Source organism: Microcaecilia unicolor, chromosome 12, assembly GCF_901765095.1.
Source record: "Microcaecilia unicolor chromosome 12, aMicUni1.1, whole genome shotgun sequence".
In the NCBI taxonomy this organism is placed as follows: domain Eukaryota; kingdom Metazoa; phylum Chordata; class Amphibia; order Gymnophiona; family Siphonopidae; genus Microcaecilia; species Microcaecilia unicolor.
This window is the reverse complement of record NC_044042.1, coordinates 78,188,318-78,210,181: the sequence shown is the minus strand read 5'-3', so window position 1 is coordinate 78,210,181 and position 21,864 is coordinate 78,188,318. Positions and strand designations below refer to the sequence as shown.

Genomic DNA, 21,864 nt, shown 5'->3' with positions numbered 1-21,864 from the left:
TAAGACATATGGATACAATTTATGCTTCTGGACCTTTGTTATGGAATGCATATCCTACCAGCTAAAGACTAGAACTCAGGGAGACAACATTTAAGACTGATTTGAAAACCTTTGTTTCAGGATGCGTTTATGACCTAACGACCCCCTCCCCCCCTTTTTTTGTTGCTGGCTTTCAGGCCTGAGATTGGAGGAAACCAAAGAATCTGTGCATTCTTTTAAACTTGTTTTTAATGTATTTTTTTAAACATAAACTCTAAAATGTATATTTTGGGGGTTTTATATCCATATTTTGAATCTGTTGGTACTATTGTAACTTCTTTTCTGATTTCTTCCTATTTTGTTTTTGAATATATTGTAAACCACTTAGAAAGTTTGCTAATTGGGTGGTATAGCAAATATATAATAAACTTGAAACACTATAAAACTAATCAGGAGTGAAAAATAGGTTTAAAAAAACTTACTAAAAAAAAACCTTTACCAACCATCTTAAGAAATAGTTTAAAAACCTATTAATCACATTCTAACCCTAAAATGCTATAGACTGAGAGCTAGGATAGAACTGCACCAGATTTAAGAATATAAGGAACAAAGGGGCACACTAAGGGGCAGGGCATTTTTGTTTCTAGTTTAAATTTCTCTGTAGAGCACTTTTTTCCATTTCTTATTTTGCCTTTTCAACAATTGGCTGCATCAGAATTATTATCTTAATGAGTCAATTCATTTTTAAGTAGCGTCTGCCTTGTGTAGCTTCAGGCCTCAATAAAATTCCATGTGTGAAGATTGATCAATGGCTGAGACTCAGGACAGGTAGCAGCTTGGGGGAGGGGTTAGTGAAAGAACTGACACAAGAATCATCTGGTTAGTCCTGCTTTCTGGGAAGAAGAGTTTAGAAAAGTGCTTATAAATAGCCTTTTATATCCCTTGTGATGATTAGGTTTCTTTAGCTAATAACACCTCCACCTTTTCACTCATTCACTTGGGAAATACATCCGAATCAGCACGATCTTATCTAAATCTGCATTACCCAAGCTGCAAAGGACTTAAATACAACACAACTTACGCATCTAGTTTTTCCTACATAAACACACAACTGTGGAACGCATTACCAAAAGCCTTGAAAACGACGTACGACCACCTAAACTTCCGGAAATCGCTAAAAACCAACCTGTTTAAAAAGGCATACCCTACCGATCCAACTTAAATGCCTAATCTTTACAACACAACCAAACTAAAGCACGTAATGGACATAACACAACTCTTCCGTTCTCCGATTCCCTGATGTGGCTGTGCCACATGAATTTGATCTTACCACAACATCATCCTGTGTTTGTTCACACCGGAGCCTGCAAAGGCCTCTCTGTTACTATGTAAGCCACATTGAGCCTACAAATAGGTGGGAAAATGTGGGATACAAATGTAACAAATAAATAAAATAAAAAATAAATTGGCACTTCTTGTCATGTTGGTAATGCTTGAAAGTTCTTATTTCAGGGTACAAATTATATCGCAGTGATAGGGTGGATCGAATTGGTGGAGGAGTAGCATTATATGTTAAGGAGGGCCTTGAATCAAATAGATTAAAATTTCTACAGGATACAAAACACATCTTGGAATTCCTATGGATAGAAATTCTATGTGTAAAGGGGAAAAGGATAGTGCTAGAGGTGTACTACCATCCACCGGGCCAGGTTGAACAGACATTCAGAAATGTTATAAGAAATTTGGGAGGTTAACAAGCTGGGCAACACAATAATAATGGGTGATTTCAATTGCCTAATGACACAACAAATTCTACTAAAAATATCCATGTATTGAAGGTTTTAATCCATTTAATCATGAAAATGTGGAGAAAAAAAGACTTCAGAAACCATGGAGAAATCTCTTAAAGGAGAACCTGTTGGGCTTTATGGACATCGAGGATTGTGAAAATTAATGTGGACCAGTGGCGGCATCATCATTCAAGCTAAGTTACAAATGAATGTTTGTTCACCGGATATATGTGGTTGAAATAATGTCTCTACCCTAGTGTATTGTAAAAGGTGTTTGTACAAGTATTTCATGAATGAAGAGTGGAGTTTTTTTTTGTGAAGACTAGTGATTGAAGAGGAGTTTCTCTGAATATTTGAAAAGGGTTTCCTTTAAGAGATTCCTCCATGGTTTCTGAAGTCTTTTTTTCTCCACATTTTCATGATTAAATGGATTAAAACACCTTCAATACACAGATATTTTTAGTAGAATTTGTTGTGTCATTAGTTGATTTATATTTTACTAATTCCTTTATTATATATCAGTGATTTCAATTGCCCCAATATTAACTGGGTAAATGTAACATCAGGGCATGCTATGGAGGTAAAACTCCTTGATAAAATAAAGGACTGCTTTATGGAGCAATATACAGTTGCACAATTTAGTGTATTAGCTATTTATTATTTGGGAAAGCTGACTGACAATTAGCATATAAAGCAGCAGTCGGTTTTATTATGTTATCTTATCCTCTAGTTGTATTTACCTCCCACGGGTTGGAGTCTGGGCTTGCAGTAGGTCATGCCCTCTTTGCTGTTTGCAGTGTTGTCACTTTTTAAAATCTGACAGTGGAACAGAATTAAAATTAATTGAGAGTTAATTTACTATTTAATGTGAATTTGACATTTTTTTATTACTGTTATAAAAATGTTAAAAATATGTTAGAAAAGGAGGAGGATGGTACCTGGTAGTGTCAGCATGGAGGGCAGATGCGCATCATGGTTCTCAACTTTGAAGCTGCAGTGCAGTGTTTAGAGTGGGTTGCCCTGCAACAGCGTCATTGCCTGCATCTTCGGTGCCTTTAAATATCAGCATGCCCTGTGATTTGTGGCCACAGGGGTGTGCCCAGAGGGGTTCACCAAGCCCCAGGAGCACTGCAGTATTAGAAGAGCTTGCATCATGGTGATTTGATCCAGAAGACCTGATTAACTCCTGAGTGTTATATTTTGTTTTAATATGAGAGAGAAGAAAGCTAAACCCATGGGAATGGCAACTTTTAGCATCCCACTTAAGGGTCCAATGGAAAAACAAGTTGTGATGGAGTCTGCTTCTGTTCTTCTTCTAATTTGAATGCAACTGGTAGTAGTGCATCAGTTAATTACTACTACTACTACTTATCACTTCTATAGCGCTACAAGGCATACGTAGCGCTGTACACCATACACGAAAAGACAGTCCCTGCTCAAAGAGCTTGCAATCTAGATAAGACAGGTAAACAGACAGAACAATTAAGAGGGAATTAAAGAGGTGGGGTACAGGGCAAGTGAGTAGTGGCTAGGAGTCAAAAGCAGTGTCAAAGAGGTGGGCTTTTAGCCTGGACTTGAAAACGGCCAAAGACGGGGCTAGACGTACAGGCTCGGAAAGTCTATTCCAGGCGTGAGGTGCAACAAGATAAAAGGAACGGAGTCTGGAATTAGCAGTAGAGGAGAAGGGGACAGACGAGAGATCTATCTGCAGAGCGGAGTGCCCAAGGGGGGGCATAGCCAAGAGGATTGTCCCATATCTCCTAATACCTCTTTTGGATTCATTTCTATCACATCCGTGGGAGAGAGAGCCCAAGTGGAATTTGGGATGTCTGGTCAAATGAATCCTTTGTTTCTTCTCCACCAAGCCGCAGGGTGCCCTCCTGGCACATACTTCAAGTGTATTGGATTCTTCAGGGCAGGAAAGATACCCACTCTTTCCTGCCCGCTGCTGCTGAGACTTTCAGCGGCGGCCTTATGAGACTTCTGCGGAAGTTTTGCAGCAAGAGGGTCAGCGGCAGCAGGCAGGAAAGACTGGGGATCTTTCCTGCCCCCAAAAAGCCACTAAACCACCAGGGTGGCTTGAGGTATGTGCTGGGAGGGCACCCAGGGCTGGAGGGGTTGTCTGGAATCGTATGTGGGAGGGAGGGAGGGAACTGAAAAAAAGCAAGGTTATCTATTGCCCCTTCCTCGCGCAGCCATCATCCCTGTGCACTCAAAACAAAGCAAGCAAACCTATGAGCTGCTGTATCCACGTTGTTCTTTATTGTTAGTGGAATTTTTATTTAATTTTACTTATATTTTCAAACATGCCAGCTTGTGCACAAGGATGTACACAGAGGAAGTATAATAGTGAAATAACTTTTTATAAGTAGATTAGTAATTTGTTATAAATCATAATCTGTGTGTCATTTGGAGGGGCTGGTTAAAGGGACAACCAAGCACTGTTATATTTGTGCAGAGATTTTTTTTTTCTCCTGGTAAAGGGCCACTAAAATAGACATCATGTTAAGAAAATCAGGTGCTCAGCATTCAAAGTTTCTATCTATCTATTTACTTATTTATGGCATGTATATCCCACATTAAACACGAATTAGGTTGAAACCTGGGAGCATTTAAAAACATTTTTTTCCTGAGCCTATATCAAAAGAAAAAGATGGCATGGGGAAACTTGCTCCTTTTGTTTTGTGGATTGCAGTGGTGTATTATAAAAATGATCTTGACTTTTTTTTTGAATGCCCATTTGGGTATATATGCTAATCTCAACTTTGTTAAATGTTTCAGATATATCTATCTACTTGCTTCCATGATATAACTGAATTCTATTATTCTGTCTCACTGTATTTTCAAACGTAAAGTACATTGAATCCGAGTTTGCTTCGGATAATGTGTGATATAAATGTAAAAAAAAACAAAAAAGTACTTTATTTCTTAATAATCTTTTTGCTATTGTTTTCAGTAGCATTTGCTATTGTTTTGGGTGAACCAGTGTGGCAGCAATCTCCACCTACTGGCTTCAGCTTAAATAACGGGCTAGATAGACTCACCATCAGGCTTATTTTCGAAAGAGTAGGGCGCCCATCTTTTGACACAAATCGGGAGATGGGCGTCCTTCTCCCAGGGTCGCCCAAATCGGCATAATCGAAAGCCGATTTTGGGCGTCCTCAACTGCTTTCCGTTGCAGGGACGGCCAAAGTTCACTGGGGCATGTCGGAAGCGTAGCGAAGGCGGGACTGGGGTGTGCCTAACACATGGGCATCCTCGACCGATAATGGAAAAAAGAAGGGCGTCCCCGATGAGCACTTGGGCAACTTTACTTGGTCCATTTTTTGTTACAACCAAGCCTCAAAAAGGTGCCCGAAATGACCAGATGACCACCGGAGGGAATAGGGGATGACCTCCCCTTTCTCCTCCAGTGGTCACCAACCCCTTCCCACCCTAAAAAAAAAAAACTTTTTAAATATTTTTTGCCAGCCTCAAATGTCATACCCAGCTCCACGGCAGCAGTATGCAGGTCCCTGGATCAGTTTTAGTGGGTGCAGTGCACTTCAGGCAGGCGGACCCAGGCCCATCCCCCTTACCTGTTACACTTGTGGTGGTAAATGTGAGCCCTTCAAAACCCACCAGAAACCCACTGTACCCACATGTAGGTGCCCCCCCTCACCCCTTAGGTAGTAGTGTACAGTTCTGGGGAGTGGGTTTGGGGGGCTCGGCACACACGGTAAGGGAGCTATGCACCTGGGAGCAATTTATGAAGTCCACTGCAGTGCCCCCTAGGGTGCCCGGTTGGTGTCCTGGCATGTCAGGGAGATCAGTGCACTACGAATGCTGGCTCCTCCCACGACCAAATGGCTTACATTTGGTCGTTTCTCAGATGGGTGTCCTCGGTTTCCATTATCGGTGAAAATCGGGGACGACCATCTCTGGTTGACCTAAATTTTGTGATTTGGGCGTCCCCGACCGTCTTATCGAAACGAAAGATGGATGCCCATCTTGTTTCGATAATACGGGTTTCCCCACCCCTTCGCCGGGACATCCTGCGAGGACGTCCTCAGGAAAACATGGGCACCCCTTTCAATGGGTGGAGGGAGTGTGGGTGGGTGCAGGGAAGAGAGAAAAAAAGATTGATAAGGGGGACATACATGGAGGAGTGAGGAAAGGAAAAGGGGAAAGAGCACATGAGATACAGGGGATGGAGAGGAGTGGGGGACAGTGCTACTCATGGATATGTGTATCTTAATTTTGTATTTAGCAGAGTACAGAAGAAAGTTATTTATGTTACTTTTACTAGTATTTTTACTTCTTACAGAATCTGGCTTTCTTGGGAGGGGGTCTAGGTGACTGCAGCACAGCAAGAGCAGGGCAGACCGGGGGCTGGGATGGAGGAGATTACTTGAGATGGGGACAGGTTAGCTTCCCCATGAGTACGGGCAGGGATGGGTTAGATTCCCAACAGGGACGGGTTAGATTTCTGTCCCTGTTCAACTTTCTATTCTGGAATCCAGTTGATTACAAGACCCGAGGTAGCATGGTTTCATTAGCGGTGGGTCTTTTCTGACAAATTTGTTTAATGTCTTTGACTGGGTGACTAGAATTGGATCGAGGGGAGAGCACTAGATGTGGTGTACTTAGATTGTAGTAAAGCCTTTGACACAGTTTCAAATAGACAACTTATAAATAAACTGGGTGTCCTCAGTATATGACTGACTGGGTTAGGAACTGGTTGAGTGGAAGGTGATCGAGGGTAGTGGTAAATGGAGTTCTTTGGGGAAGGGAATGTTACCAGTGGTGTGCCACAAGTTTCAGTTCTTGGCTCAGTACTTTTTAACATTTTTGTGAGCAATGTTGTCCAAGGGCTATCTGATAAGGTTTGCCTCTTTGCAGATGATACCAAAATCTGCAATAGAGTAGATACCCCTGATGGGGTGAGTAACATGAGGAAGGACCTAGCAAAGCTTGAAGAATGGTCCAGAATTTGACACTTGAGATTTAATGCTAAATAACGCAGAGTCGTGCATTTGGGCTTCAAAAGCTCGAGGGAGTGGTACAGTTTAGGGGATGAAGATCTTCTGAGAATGAAAGAGAAGCAGGACTTGGGTGTAATCATGTGTGATGATATTAAGGTGGCAATAGGAAAAGCCAAACGGATGCTTGGGTGCATAGGGAGAGGAATGGCCAGCAGGAAAAATAAGGTCATAATGCCTCTGTATACTGTATACATTTTTAAAGACTGCACCTTCAAAAAGATATGAACAGGATGGTGTCAACTCTGAGGGCAGCTACTAAAATGGTCAGTGGTCTTAGTCGTAAACCATATGGGGACAGACAAAGATCTCAATATGTATACTTTTGAAGAGAGGGTAGGGGAGATATAGTAGATGTTTAAAATCCTCCATGGCATAAATGCACAGGAGGCACATCTCTTTGAATTGAAGGGAATTTATGGAATGAGGGGGCATAGGATGAAGGTTAAAGGAGACAAACTCAGTGGTAACCTAAGAAAATACTTCTTCATGGAAAGGTTGGTGAATTGTGGAATGATCTCCAGGTGGCATGAATAGGCAGATTAGATAGGCTATATGGTCTTTTTCTGCCTTCATGTTTCTATGTTTGTATGAGACATCCTCAGTACCTGGTTATGCTTCCCTTGGACCTGAACCTGATGCTTTTGGTTCTGGTTCAGGGGCCGTTTTAGCCTATTAGGGAAACCTCTCTAAAGGATTTTATGCTGAAGACAGTATTCTTGGTAGCCATTTGTTCAGCAAGGAGGATTTTGGAGATGTAGGCCTTGTGTCAAAAGTTGGTTATACCTCATGAGAAAGTGGTCATTTGTCCAGTTCTTTCCTTTCTCTCTGAGGTGGTGGTGTACCATGTGAGTCAGTCTATTTCTCTTTTGTGTCCCAGGAAAATTGGAGAAGGGATGTGAGCGATCTTCATCAGTTGTATGTATGGACATGCACTGTTATCTGAAGAGGATAGAAGAATGAGTGTGGGAGAGTCTAGAAAGGAGAAGCAGCATCTAAGTGATGGTGGTCTGCTGGAAAAAGGAGTTGATATCATCCATGTATATTGATAAGGGGTGCCTGAACCCTCCGGTTCCGAAAGGGCACTCTACTAGAAGTTGGGTGTCATCCTGAGTGGATCATAGTCTGATTCCACAACAAGAGATATATAGAGTGGGCCACTTGTTTGTCATTGCATTCTTTGTACACTGACTTAGATTGGATGTTTAGGCTTTATAGGATGCCGCCTTTGGCACTAGAGTATTCATGGAGGGCCTATCTGATTCCCTCCCGTGGTGATTACTGCTTTTATTCCCATGGATCTGGACCGGTCTATTGGGATGATAAAAATAGAGATATTAGGTCTTACCTGCAAATTTTCTTTCCTTGAGTTCCTCCAGACCGGTCCAGAACTTGCGCTTTTGTGGAGGAAGAATTATAGCAGAATTATGGAAATAAGTATGGGTACGATGAAGAAACAATGCTGGAATCCCTGGCAATATCATGCGTTCTGCAATATCACCTTAGCTGTGTTTTGGAATGTTGAGCTTGGTTGATTCTGGGCAATTAGTAACCTTTTCTGCTTTGTTATTGAAACATTGACTGGTAAGAGACTGTACAGGATACTTATAAGATGGTGCCATTAGTTCAATTGTTAGTCTCCATATGCTGAAAGGAGAAGGCATACCTAAGCGTCTGAACTGGACTGAAGGAACTTGAGGGGAAGAAAAATTAGCAGACAAGTCCTAATTTTGCTTAGATAGGGAAAAAAAACAGGAATCAAGGCAAAATCACACCCAGATAACTAAGGTAATCATTAGAATATGGAAGGTTTCTTTGACTTTCATTGGATCAAGGCAAGTATTGTCCAAAAATGTTGTACATGAGTTATCGAGACAATCTAGGTTCCTTCTTCAGATATGAAGCTGAGAAAGGGGCCTCCAGTTTCAAAAGCTTATGCACAGTATTTTTAGATGATTTGTATGCTGATCTATTTAAATGTTTCAGAAAGTGCAATTCTTTTTAAAGAGAGAGCGGTGATGGAGAATTGTAATTTTGTGAAAACAAGTGTAAGATTTGGTGAGAGTCCCTTGATAAACTGACAGTACATTATTAATAGTGTGAGAATTAACCAACATGGTGCATCCCTTTGGCTGTTTCCAAGTGGGTTGTGCCAGTTTTAAAAAAACTGTCCTTATAAAGCCAGCATGATGTCAGTGGTATTAGTGTTGTGATGGAGAGTGGAGGAAGAGGAGACTGATTGTGATTAAGTGAATTATCAAGACTGTGGAAGCAGATCATATGGGCCTGAGCCTAAAACTTGTAAGCACATGGCAGTGTCTCTGGAGTATATAGCATGGCCTGAAATGTATTAATATTATTATCTTTCTTATAGGGACCGTCTTGTGATTTTTTTTTTTAATTTGATTTTAAATATTTGTGTTTTTCTAGTGCTTTTTACCTTGCCCAAGAATAATATGAGAAAGAAAACTTAGCTAGTTACGTTTGGCTGTGTCAGCATTTTTATCTGTAGAATTCCAATAAGGCAAATTGACAGACTTATCTAAAGAGCTTTAACCTATAATCTGATTTTTTTTTCAGTTAGAATCTGTATAATTTTCATACTACTCATCATAAATGTGAGATTGGATCCTGCACTATACTCATTAGGCAAAAGCCAGTGTCAAGGGGATTATCATTGATTCAATACAATTCATAGGTGATCAAGAGCCAAAACCAATGTCCTGCTGCTAAAACTGCACTTTATTGACTCTCTTTCTGCAGGGACGTAAACTTTTGATTATTGGGACCACGAGCCGTAAAGATGTTCTACATGAGATGGAAATGCTGGATGCTTTCAGCACCACCATTCATGTGCCCAACATCACCACAGGGCAGCAGCTTATGGAAGCCTTAGAGGTAATAGCAGTGTAGTTACTTAGCATTGTGGAGCTTAATTCTGGTAACTGTTGTGTTATCTATTTTGGGTGTCCTCCAAGGATAAAGGAGCATAAAAAATAGTGCAGTGCAAAACATCTGCATGTATCATCTGGTACACTGTGGACATTTGACTTCTTTTGTTCTTTGAGTCATCAGGAGTCGTCATAGCAATTCCCATGGGTAAAACAGTGTTTTATCCAATGAAATGGACAATTTGAATGTTGACAACTTCATGTAAGGGTAAAATGCACTTTGATCCACAAAACACTTACTCTTACCTTTATTTAGTGGAGGCGTTTCTGGGACACAGGGTCAAGATTTTAACCACATTTGTATTTTCTGAAATACATGCACTGTTTAGTTTGAAAAATATGTGCAAAGAAAAAGAGTACTTTTTCATGAGGCAGTTTTCAGAGCCTCTGCAGACTTTACACCTATTTAGACAGTGTGAAAATTGTCCTCCGTGACTTATAAAAACTGTGATGCAATAAAGGGAAGGTTATGAACTGATGTGAGAGAGAGAGCAGCAGGAGTGGGTGACTAGAAGTAAATGAACATATACATAGCACATGAAGTATGCCTGAATGTTGTTACACACCAAGTCACGTAATCAGGATAGAAATGAAACATAAAGTAAAGTAGATAGCGAACTGGCTGTACATCTGGAGAGTGCTTGCATTCAATAAACATGGGTACAATCCATCAAAATACTGGGGGAGGTAAAAGCAAGGTATAAAACTGCCCTGCTTCACTGCTTGTATGTCTTCTTTTGAGCTGGCACAAGACCAGCAAGCAGTATGTGCTGTGACTTTTGCTCTTCTTCCAGCTCCTGGGTAACTTCAAAGATAAGGAACGCGCAATCATTGCTCAACACGTCAAAGGGAAGAAAGTCTGGATAGGCATCAAGAAGCTGTTGATGCTGATTGAGATGTCTCTGCAGGTAAAAAAAACAACTCAAGTCCCACACAACATGAGGTAGGATAGAGCCACTTAAAATAAAACAGTAAAATGGCAGGTGTCCATTTCAACTGTAAGGGAAAGCTTTAGATTGTGGAATTCTTTGAGGATAAGTAGAATTAATGTCCTTTTATATAAGTGACGTCTGATGGAGCCCAAGCTGGAGAAATGTAAACAAAGCTCTAGAGCTTTCTAGAGTGATGCACAATTTCATTTTCTGCATTAACGTCATTACATAGATCTATCTCAGTTTGCTTTTTTCTTGAAGGCCAACAGATGTCTTCCTCTCCCCCCAACAGGATTTATAACTGTATAAAAAAGTGTGTGTGTGTATGTTTTGTTTTCCACATTGGGATCATTTTTTTTCACTCTTGTAGAAACCCTAGTGAGTTTTTTGATTGTTTTGATAGAATCTTCAAGTTTTTGCATGGCAGTGGCATGCAGTGGTCAGAATTTTTACTATTGCGTTCTTTGATTTCACTCCAGCTATTTTTCTACAGATGTGTCAGAAGCAGATGATCTCCAACAGCTTCAAGAAGTGCAGGTGGTGCAGCATTGCAGTGCCATTTACAGACACCCGTGAATTGCATCTGGCATGTTTTGAGCTCTAACATATACAGTACAATACACTTCAATTAAGTCTCGTATACCGCATGTACTGTGAGGTTCAGTGTGGTTCACAGTACAACATAGTATCCCTAGCTGTGCCATTTGTCAAAAGATGACACCTAGGGACATTTGACTTCCTTTATAGTTGTGAAAAACAAAAAGAAGACTCTTTGGTGATTGTTAATACACAGTGATGGAAGCAAGGAGATCAAGGCAGTTGCGATCCCTTTTTAAGCACGCCTGCAAAAATGATTTTTTCTTAAGCTGATCTCAGGGAATTGCATCAGCCCTTCAAGGACCTGGAATCCAGCCATCAATACTTCAAGTAGCCCAGGAGAAAATAACCTGGAATGTTCTTCAGGCTTATCAGATCATTTGTCTAACAATATCTTCCTAATCTGGACAGACAATCAAATAGCTATGTTATAAATGAACAAAAAGGGAGGGAAAGGATCATATCTGCTGTGGTAGGAGCTGCCAGAATGTAGAACTGGGCCGTCTCACATAGATGACCCTCAGAGACCCATACCTTGCAGGAGAGGGCAAAATCCTAGCAGACAAATTGAGGTAAGTCCTGCAACCACTTGAAGAGTCCGTGGATGGAGAGGGAACACCCACAGGTGGTCAGTTTGCATCTCCATTGAACAGGAAGGTTCCTTAATTCTATTCAAGGATAGTGGCAGTTGGCAAACTAATGTTTTTCCCTAGACTGGGAAAAAGGCCGCCTATTTGTGTATCCGCAGATTGCTCTAGTGGCAGGAATTCTGGTAAAACTCAGAAGGGACCAAGAAGTGATGATTGGAATCATCACTGTTCCTAAACATGGAATTGGAGAGCTCTTATACCCCAGCATTAGATCCCCCAGCCCACAGAGCCTGGATGTTGAAAGGATGCTCATTGAATCTGCCCAATAATTTGTGTCTCAAATTCTCCATTTTAACCAGCTTTTGATCTGGTGGACCACGATATTTTGCTTACTAGATTTTCAGATATAGGTCTGGCAGGAGAAGTTCTTACTTGGTTTTCTTTATTTCTGAAGAATAGATAGTTACAGATTTATTGGCAAAAACATTTTTCTTATCCTTGGAATATGACCTGTAGTCTAAAACAGGGATCACCGCTTTCTCCCATTCTATTCAATTTTTACATTAAAAATATGGGCAGAGTTCTATGCACATTGGGTATTCATTTTTTCTCCTATGCGGATTACATAGTTTTATTGTTTCCTTGGAAGGGTGATCTTTCGGTTTGTAGTCTAATGGATCAAGTCTTTGGTAGATTATTTATTTATTAGTTGCATTTGTATCCCACATTTTCCCACCTATTTGCAGGCTCAGTGTGGCTTACATAGTACCATAGAGGCGATCGCCAGTACCGGTATGAACAAATACAGAGAGAGGTTATGGTAGAGTAAAGTTCGTGTGTGACAGACACATTGGGAATCATAGGAGGAAGAGTCTTCATAAGGAGAGTTTGAATCGGTCTTTCAGAGGATAATGGCAGGACAGTGCCTTGCCTCCACTGAACTGCTGGAGTGCTAGATGGGTATGCAGATCTGGAGGGGCCTACATCTTAGATGTAGGGGTCTTGAGGACTATAGTGGCTTCCTCCCACTCGGTCTGGGTAGAACTTGGGTATGTCTCACTGTTCTGGACTGGTCTGGCATGGTTCAGAAAAGGGAAATTAATACATACCTGTTAATTCCTTTTCTTGCATCCACACCAGTCTAGAATCCACCTGTGGAAGCCATGATAAGCAAGGTGCTCAGCCTGACACATTCAGAAAGCTAATGATGTTGCCCGCTCTGAAGGCAGTTAGCCTAGTTGTATCCTTGGCATATGGTGGTATCTCATTCCTGGGATAGTGATTATGAAGTGAAGCTTTTTGATTATATCAGGTTTGGATTTGGTGGTGAACTGTAAACTTAAAATAGAACGATTGCCTTTGGTTGTCTTACCTTTGACATAGGATACTGAGTTGAAGGCAGCATCAACCCCCCCCCCCCCCCCCCCACCACCACCACCGAGTGAAGTCGGCTCTGAGGGGATTTTTTTTTCTCTGTCTCCATCTGCTGGTAGGGGGACATAATCCACTTATCCGGACTGGTCTGGCAGGACTCAAGGAGGAAATTAAGAAGTAAGTTTAAATTTCAGCCTCTGAAAGATTGCAGTCTGTCAGATTACTCTCATCTGTTGCATCACAAAATTAAAAAATGCTGAACTTGGTCACCATAAAGATTATCAGCAGGGATCAGTACTGCACAGCCTACCTTTGTGTCACATGGACTTGTGCTGCTCTGCAGGCTCAGCAATTGGAAGAGTGAACGTGTGCAGGCTTTTGCCGCACCTTGACACCGTTCATAATTCTGTTAAAACTTGCACAATACTCAGGCTCTGCTCCAACTGGATGTCACCTGAGGGAATAAAGGCATTTATCTAGATTACTTCTCTGTAACACTCTCTCAACTTTTTAATTCCATAGCTACAGGCAAGTTATTCAGCCACTGCACACACATTATATCTGTTTTATGGGCATGGACCTGCCAAAGCTGACTGACAGCAGAGGCCTAGCCTTTTTTATGGGGTAGGGGTGGAAGGGGGTTTTATGCTTCCCATTCTCCTTAAGGAGTATACGATAGGAATCGACTGTCAAACAAAGCATGAAACTATATATAGCTTGTTTTCTTCTTACACATCTTAAACTGGGATTTGAGTGTGAAAAGGTGTTATACTCATGGCAAGTATATCAGTGTTTGATGCCTCTGAAAGGATGAAAGGACATGGGTAAAGCACCTAAACAACTGCTTTCCTCTTAAAAATAGAAATTGTAGCCCGAAATAATGTTGTCTAAAGCTTGTCACCTGCAGCAAACACATATGCTGTTCTTCTAAGTGCATTTTCAATGTTAGCCTCGTCTTGTCTTTTTGGTTTTTTTTAAATCCAGATGTGTGTGAGCATTGCAAAAGGAATCCTGACAAACTGATAATTTAGCAGGTAATTTGTGTCTGGAATGAAACAGCCAGCGGGAGATAAAGCAGCCTAACCTCTGATCAGTCTTTGGCATCAGTTCATTAGGATGTTGCATAGCTTTCTCTTAGGGAAACAGGAAGGAGCTATACAGTGGCTCTCCAAGGGCCAAGGTACATAAGTACAAAAGTAATGCCACACTGGGAAAAGACCATTGAGCCCAGCATCCTATCCACAACAGCGGCCAATCCAGGCCAAGGGCACCTGGCAAGCTTCCCAAACGTACAAACATTCTATACATGTTATTCCTGGAATTGTGGATTTTTCCCAAGTCCATTTAGTAGTGGTTTATGGACTTGTCCTTTAGGAAACCGTCTAACCCCTTTTTAAACTCTGCCAAGCTAACCGCCTTCACCACATTCTCCGGCAACGAATTCCAGAGTTTAATTACGCGTTGGGTGAAAAAAGATTTTTCTCCGATTTGTTTTAAATTTACTACACTGTAGTTTCATCGCATGCCCCCTAGTCCTAGTATTTTTGGAAAGCGTGAACAGACGCTTCACATCCACCTGTTCCACTCCACTCATTATTTTATATACCTCTATCATGTCTCCCCTCAGCCATCTCTTCTCCAATCTGAAAAGCCCTAGCCTTCTTAGTCTTTCTTCATAGGGAAGTCGTCCCATCCCCGCTATCATTTTAGTCGCCCTTCGCTGCACCTTTTCCAGTTCCACTATATCTTTCTTGAGATGCGGCGACCAGAATTGAACACAATACTCAAGGTACGGTCGCACCATGGAGCAATATAACGGCATATCAAACTTTTATAGCATCTCCTAAGGAGTATGCTAACCTTCTAGAGAGTACTGTCAAACCAGTAAACACCCAATCCAATCTCTATTTATTTTGTGATTTTCTGCAACTCACTTAACTAGCTGTGTGGAATAACGAACCTTATTTGGATAACAATATAGACATTGTAGATGAGGATTAATAGCTAAATTTGACTAGAGGAATGTTTGTTTTTTGATTTTGTGTTGTAGAGAGAGTTTTATTATATGTTTTTGTTTTGTCTATTGATTTGTTTTATTTGAATTTTATGTATGTTTTTTTGTTACCCAAAATATCAGCACTGATGAGATTTCTTAACATATCTATGCAAAACCTATTTCTAGCTTAAAATTATTTTGGTCTTCTCTATCAAAAGTATGCTTTGAAAGGGCAGTAGCTCACGACTGTGCTGAAAGACAGATATAATCACACTTCATGGGTGGCTGAAGCCAGCCTTCTGACACAGCCGCAGAGAATACGGAATGATCAGACTTGCAATGCCCAAGGCTGTGTTGCTTGTGTAATTGGGCAGGAAAACAGAGAAACGTCACATCGATGTAAAAATGCATTATGGTCCTGAAAAATAGACAAAAGTTTCAAGTTTTATTAAGAATTACTATCCCGCCTTATGGATGTGCCATCAAGGTGGCTTACAATCTAATAAGAAATAGATTAAAAGTAGAGATCTACATGCAACGCAACAGACAGAGTGGGGGGGGGGGGGGGGAGTCAAACAATAGGAAGGCTCCATTGTTGGGTTCTAGGATCATCTGAGTCCTGCGCGTTTGCTCAAGGGGTTAACAGTATGCATTGTTGAATAGAAATGTTTTAAGATCAATTTTAAATTGGATAAGAGATGTTTGTAATCGCAGATGGGGAGGTATTCAGTTCTATAAATATGGTCCTTGTACAGAAAATATTGATGATCTGGTGTGCTCGTGGACTATCTCTTTGTAACTGTACGACTAGCCGGTTTGATTGAGGGATCTAAGAATGTGGGTTGGAGAATAGTGGATGAGATGCTGGAAGAGATAATTGGGAGGTAATGTTTTAAATACAAAGAGGAGGAGCTTGTAAGTGATTCTATATGCAAGATGGGTAATCAATGAGCTGATTTGAATACCCAAAACAGTGCCACCCAAAAAGGGAGCTCACATGATTGATTGTTTTAATCTCAAGCCCAAGTTTATTATAATACTCAAAACAAAATATCCTAAGAAGAATAAATTAAAATAAAACAGAACTTGCCATGGACCAGGTTTTGGTACCTGCTCAATTTTGGGGTATTACAATAAAATGTTTTAAATTTCCTGCACTAATGACTAAGACATTCCTTTGAGTTTGCCCAAATAAAGATTAATTTACAGCTGTAATTGTCTATTGCTTATATTTGATTTATTCTTACTGTACACCACCTTGAATGAATTCTTTCAAAAAGGCGGTAAATAAATAAATGGTATTTTAAAAAACCATATAAGGTGATATCTTTTAATTGGATTAAACTAATACAGTTCTTGACTAGCTATTGGGAGTTACAATCCCTTCCTCAGATCCAAGTAAAATGACGGAGTAAGAGTAGCTAATCAAGAAATGTATTAAATTAGTCTGATGAAAAGGTTGTTGCCTTATCTTTTTTTGTTGATCTTTATTTCTGTCCCTTCCAGAATTACAGCAATGTATTTAGCTCAAGTAAAAACTACTCCCTGAGATGAGAGCAAGAGATTAAATATTTGAGTGAAAAGGGAGACTTTACCATTAGGTCACATGCACTTGCTTGCAATATACTGATATAACTGACAAATCTTTAAAGCTCTAGAGACATAATTAGTCCTTCCCTGTAGTGCATACTAGTGATAATTAAGTGAGTATATAAACAACATAACTAGTAGTAGAGAGCACAGATTCACAAGCCAGACTGGGGGCCGTTTTCCCAAACAGGGTTCTCTGTTGGACAGCTGCATGGGCCAGATAAGTGATTACTATAATCCAATCTTATAGTTTGAGCCTCAGCATATTACACCAGCTCACAGAATTGAAAAGTCTCTGTTTGCCGTAAGATCGTGGACTTTGAGTTTCAAGGGATGTTGAAATTATTCACACATTTTTGTTGTTCATTGTGGATTTATAAGATACAAGAAGATAAATATACTATTAGTTATGTTGTTTGTAGACTCACTTAATTAGTCCTTCCCTGTAGTGATAATCATGTCTCTAGAGCTTTAAAGATTTGCCGATTACATTGGGATATTTCAAGCAAGCTCATGTGACCTAATAGTAAGGTCCATTTGACTGAAAGTCCTCCCTCTTCACTCATAAATATTTAATTCCTTGTCCTCATCCCAGGGAGTAGATTTTACTTGGGATATTATTTACTCTCCTTTGTTTTGGGTTTATACTATTCTGATGATGAATTTATTTAAGACAGCCCGTACAGCTTTCTTGTACAAGTCCAATATTGAAAAATTGCATTGACGTTTTGTCTTCTTTATATCCATGCCATATTGTTGTGCTTTCATGTTTGAACATACCTGCTCAGACTCTAATTTTACAGCCTAAGATAATTATTATGGAATATTTGATATTTCTTGTGTGAAAATGTAAATTTTTTTCCTGCCGTTTCTAGATGGACCAAGAATATCGTGTAAGCAAGTTCCTAGCACTCCTGAGGGATGAGGCATCATCGTAAGTAGAAATATTTAGAATATTAATCCAAAATTCTCAAAAGATTGAGCTCAGTGGCCCAGTAGCTGAAAGTACAATGCTATGCAAAAGACCCAGCTTAGATTTCTTAACCTGGCTCCTGTTTCAAGGCCAAGAAGGGGTTGGGGATTCTGTGCATACAGCCTTCAATACCCACTGCAAGTCCCAGCAGTTGCATAACAATGACGCATGCAGTGGTCTTTTTTTTTTTCATCCAGAGGATTGTCACTACACTGACTGATCTAGAAGAGATTGGGTTTAAATGGGATGAAAAGCCACAAATGTCGTGACCTAGGAGAACCCCTTTTCCAATCACTAGTAGAAATGACTAAAAGCACAAGAGAGGCAGAAAGCTGCCACACCACAAACATGTGGGCATCTTTCTCTAGAAAATGTGTTTTTTACAGAATTGATTGTGAGGTAGCTCAGGAGTACAGTGGAAGCTGGGCTTGTTACGTACTTAAAACAGGCCATTAGATTGCTGAGCTATAGAATAACGACCCCTCTAAGAAGCACTAAAACTTAATGGGAGAACAGATGTGAAAGCATCTTGAATGATTTTATCATAAGGGGATGTACATTATACTTACAAATTTTTTGTGTCCTTTTTCTTTATTTGATTTTATTTACCAGAGATAGACATGAGTTTGAATGAATTGAACCAGCTCCCTAAGACAGGTGGCTGTCAGAGGGGACATCACCAAGATGAAGATCTAAAATGGTGGGATCCGGCTGCACTTGATAAAAGAAACCCTGCTAATCTTCTTTCAGCAAACACTCAAAACATCTGCATGTCTTCTGCAGTTACCCCCCCCCCCCCCCCTCTTCCCCAGCTCTCTGTGTCTTAAATATTCTGGTGTTCTGTGTCAGACAGTCTCCCTTACAATCCATGCGTATGCATTTTTGTCTAGGCAAACTGTGTGCCCTGCATTTGTCATCCAGCTTTGGTTCAGTGAATGGGAGAAAGGAGAGTCCAGGAAGGTGTGAAGCATGCTTTCAAAAGTGCTTTGTGTCTTCATCGTATTCGGTATATTAGCTTTCTGTTTTCAATTTCTTTGCTACATTGAAGTATTTTTTTTTCACTTTGTAGGGACACCTGTAGCACAGCTGAAACACTCCAAACTTGCAAAAAAGACAGTTGCAGGAGTGTTAAGCTTTTACTGGTTCCATTAGCACCTTGCCTCTGAGCAGCCTGACTCACCAAAGCCATCATTCCTTCCCTTTTGTTCATTGCAGTTTGGGCTATAGCGGAGATCTGTTCCTGACTTCAGTTTTAGAAGCATTCAGGATCTTTCTCTGCAGGACTTTTGCCCCAAATCAATAAATGGAGAGGGAACCTCTTTGCACTAAGTATGTGGGCTTTGGCTTTACTGGACTTGTCTGCCTGTGTCTGAGGTATAGGTACTTGGAGAATGGTTTCCCAAACCAAGCTGACAGGTCATACAGTCACATCCTGCTTAAACGTCTTAAAAGGGGTCAGGTTCAGCCCTCACAGAAGATAAAGCGGTTTTCCTATTCTGGATAATGTGTAGTAGTCCAGTGACAAGTCAGATGACTGTATTGTAACAGCTAATTGATTTTGCTTAATAGTCCTTTTACTTTAGAAATGCATCTGCTGACACAGCCACCTTTTTAATACTTGAAAAATACACAGCCGTCTTTGCAGAAAGGAGATGGAGCACTACTAATTGTATCCGTTACATGATCTCTTTGAGGCAGCAGGGTTGCTGCCTGCTCAGGATGACACACAGCCGGGACTTGGATGCTGAAATCCCAACTCTTCCAGTCACTAGCTGCAGCCTGACCTTGAGCGAGAGGGCTGCCTCCATTAATGTGCATGCTCAGCTGCCCTAAGCCAACAATGGATAATGCAAAAGGAGAAATCACTTTGAGACTTGAAACATTTTTGGTCTTCTACTGTAAATTTATAATAGTTCAGTGCTATATGTGATACACATTTGAATTAGTGGGGTTTATTTGCCCACAAGGCTGAGAAAACTAGAGTATAACTGGAAAATGCAAGGAAACTGTTCTACTTAACTCTTCTGCTTGATTTGCAGGGTTTCACAGTAGCAATCCACTTTTCTGCTGCTAAAGGGTATTTTAGCAAAGCTCACAGTTTGCTGTAGTTCTAAAACCTGGCACAGTTAAATGCCCGGTAGGCACGAGGTAGGGCCAGGGTTTTTCATTTTGCTGAAATACAGGCATGCCCAAAAGAAACTCCCAGCTGATCCGTAGCTGCTGTTTACCAAGACGCATCTTTCCTTCCTCTCAACTTATTCCAGCTAATGTTGTGATGAGGTGTGTAGTGCATGCAACCATTCTCTTTCCCCAACCTATTGGGAGAAGCTGTCCTGGCCTTGTATAGTGCTCCAGGTTTGGCATAGTTGGTTCATTGCAGACAGTCACCCAGATTTTGTGTGCACGCACGTCCTATGACCCAGCCCTAGTGTTGCACATTGAGACACTGGGGACTAATGTTCTAGTGTGTCACTGAAATGATGTGTTAGGGAAGATGACCACTGCATTAACCAGATCAGCATGAATTGCTGGTCTGCAACTGTTGTGTCACCTGGTCGTGCCCCTTTGGATAGGAACGATATTGTTAAATGGGGTTTAAAAACAACAAATTGTGAATTTTATCCACTTAATTGTCTTACTATTTTTTTATGACTATTAATTCTGTGTATACTGTGACCTGACCCCAGGCTATTTTCCGCATCTTTGTTTATAATGTGGAAACATTCTCTCCATCCTTCTCTTTTGGTGCAACACCCACAAACCATTGTATTAACTTATGTCTTGACTTGAATGAAATCAGTGATGTAAACATTTCTATTGTGTTATTGTCTAAAGCTATTACTGAAATGATTATAAATATTCTATATGGGTGAATGAAATAAAAAGGTACAGGTTCCTGGAACAAGTTTACAGACTCATGAGCTTTCTTAAACATGGCAGTCAAAAAAATGCCAACTCAACACTTGAGTGGGGAGTAACATCAGCATATTACATTAATGGCATAGTCTTAGGTACTAACCCAGGTTCTCCCACATTCAGACCTCAAGACACATCTGGTTTTCAGAATAATCAAAATTAATATTCATTGGAGATGTTTACCTGTGTTCTTCTAAAAGGTTAATTAGCACATTTTGGTGAACCTGTAAAGCACACTCATTGGAAGGCTGCATCAGGGAATTGTGGTCCTTAAATTTCCTAAAAAGGCCTGCTCCATAAGCCAATTAGGAAACTCGATTTTAGTTTTCACAAACAGTAGATTTGTGTCCTTCCCCATGACCTTAAAATAACACTGCAAATGGGCTCAACTGAGGAAGTCTACAAGAGCATTAAAAAGTACCATACAGTTCCATGAATGAAAAAAGAAAATTAAAGGAAAAGGCTTAACCCTCACAATAATCCTATCCCAACAAAAAAGACTAGGTACTTCCACTGACCTTCATATCAAGAAAAGTCCTCAGTTGTTCCTTATCCATTTATAACATGCCCTCCCCTCTTTCTCTCTCTTTTTGTAGTCTAATTAGGATTGAAATATGTTTCCTGGTATGTTTGTACTATTTTGGTATTTTAATTTTATGTTTATCCGAATTGCTCTTCCAAGTGTTTCACATGCAAAATATTGTTTGAATCTATAAATAAAGAATTTTTAAAATACAGCACCATACAGGCCATCCCAGCATCTAACTGGCTGTGCTATGTACTGACTTGTAGGGTATCTGGATTTGATGCCTGGCTTCTGTTCCTGTGGCCAGCCATGGACACACAACATTCACTGTCAGAAAACAGTAACAGAGAGATGGGGCAATACTGGATAAAGGCGTGGGGAAGGGGAGAGGCAGAGTCTATGGGCTGGGGAGAGTGAGAGAAATTGGGCAAGACTGGATAGGTGGAGACATAGGAGTCAACTTTTCAAAATGATTGGGGATGCTAAACCCAACAGAAATTACCGCTCCCTGGCCACAGTCAAAGGATTTGCCAATAGTGGGGGTGCTCAAGCACCCACAGAGCTGGAACAGATCAGTGTTAGAGTTGGTTATAGTGGAAGAAGTGAAGAAGACAGAAGAAGAGAAAAAA

At 40.6% G+C, this 21,864-nt stretch overlaps 1 protein-coding gene across 2 annotated transcripts in view; it reads left to right on the top strand.

Moving 5' to 3' along the window:
* The window catches only part of NSF (N-ethylmaleimide sensitive factor, vesicle fusing ATPase), a 263,374-nt gene extending 242,986 nt beyond the window's left edge, over positions 1-20,388 (top strand). The window contains exons 18-21 of one of the 2 annotated variants that reach the window (XM_030220802.1): positions 9,554-9,688; positions 10,536-10,649; positions 17,696-17,751; positions 18,406-20,388. In XM_030220802.1, coding sequence (XP_030076662.1) covers positions 9,554-9,688; positions 10,536-10,649; positions 17,696-17,751; positions 18,406-18,427 — 327 coding nt within the window. In that variant the 3' untranslated portion in view covers positions 18,428-20,388. Of the gene's footprint in view, positions 1-9,553; positions 9,689-10,535; positions 10,650-17,695; positions 17,755-18,405 lie in introns of both variants that reach the window. The other variant, XM_030220801.1, reaches the window with a different exon arrangement.
* Positions 20,389-21,864: the final 1,476 nt, after the last annotated feature.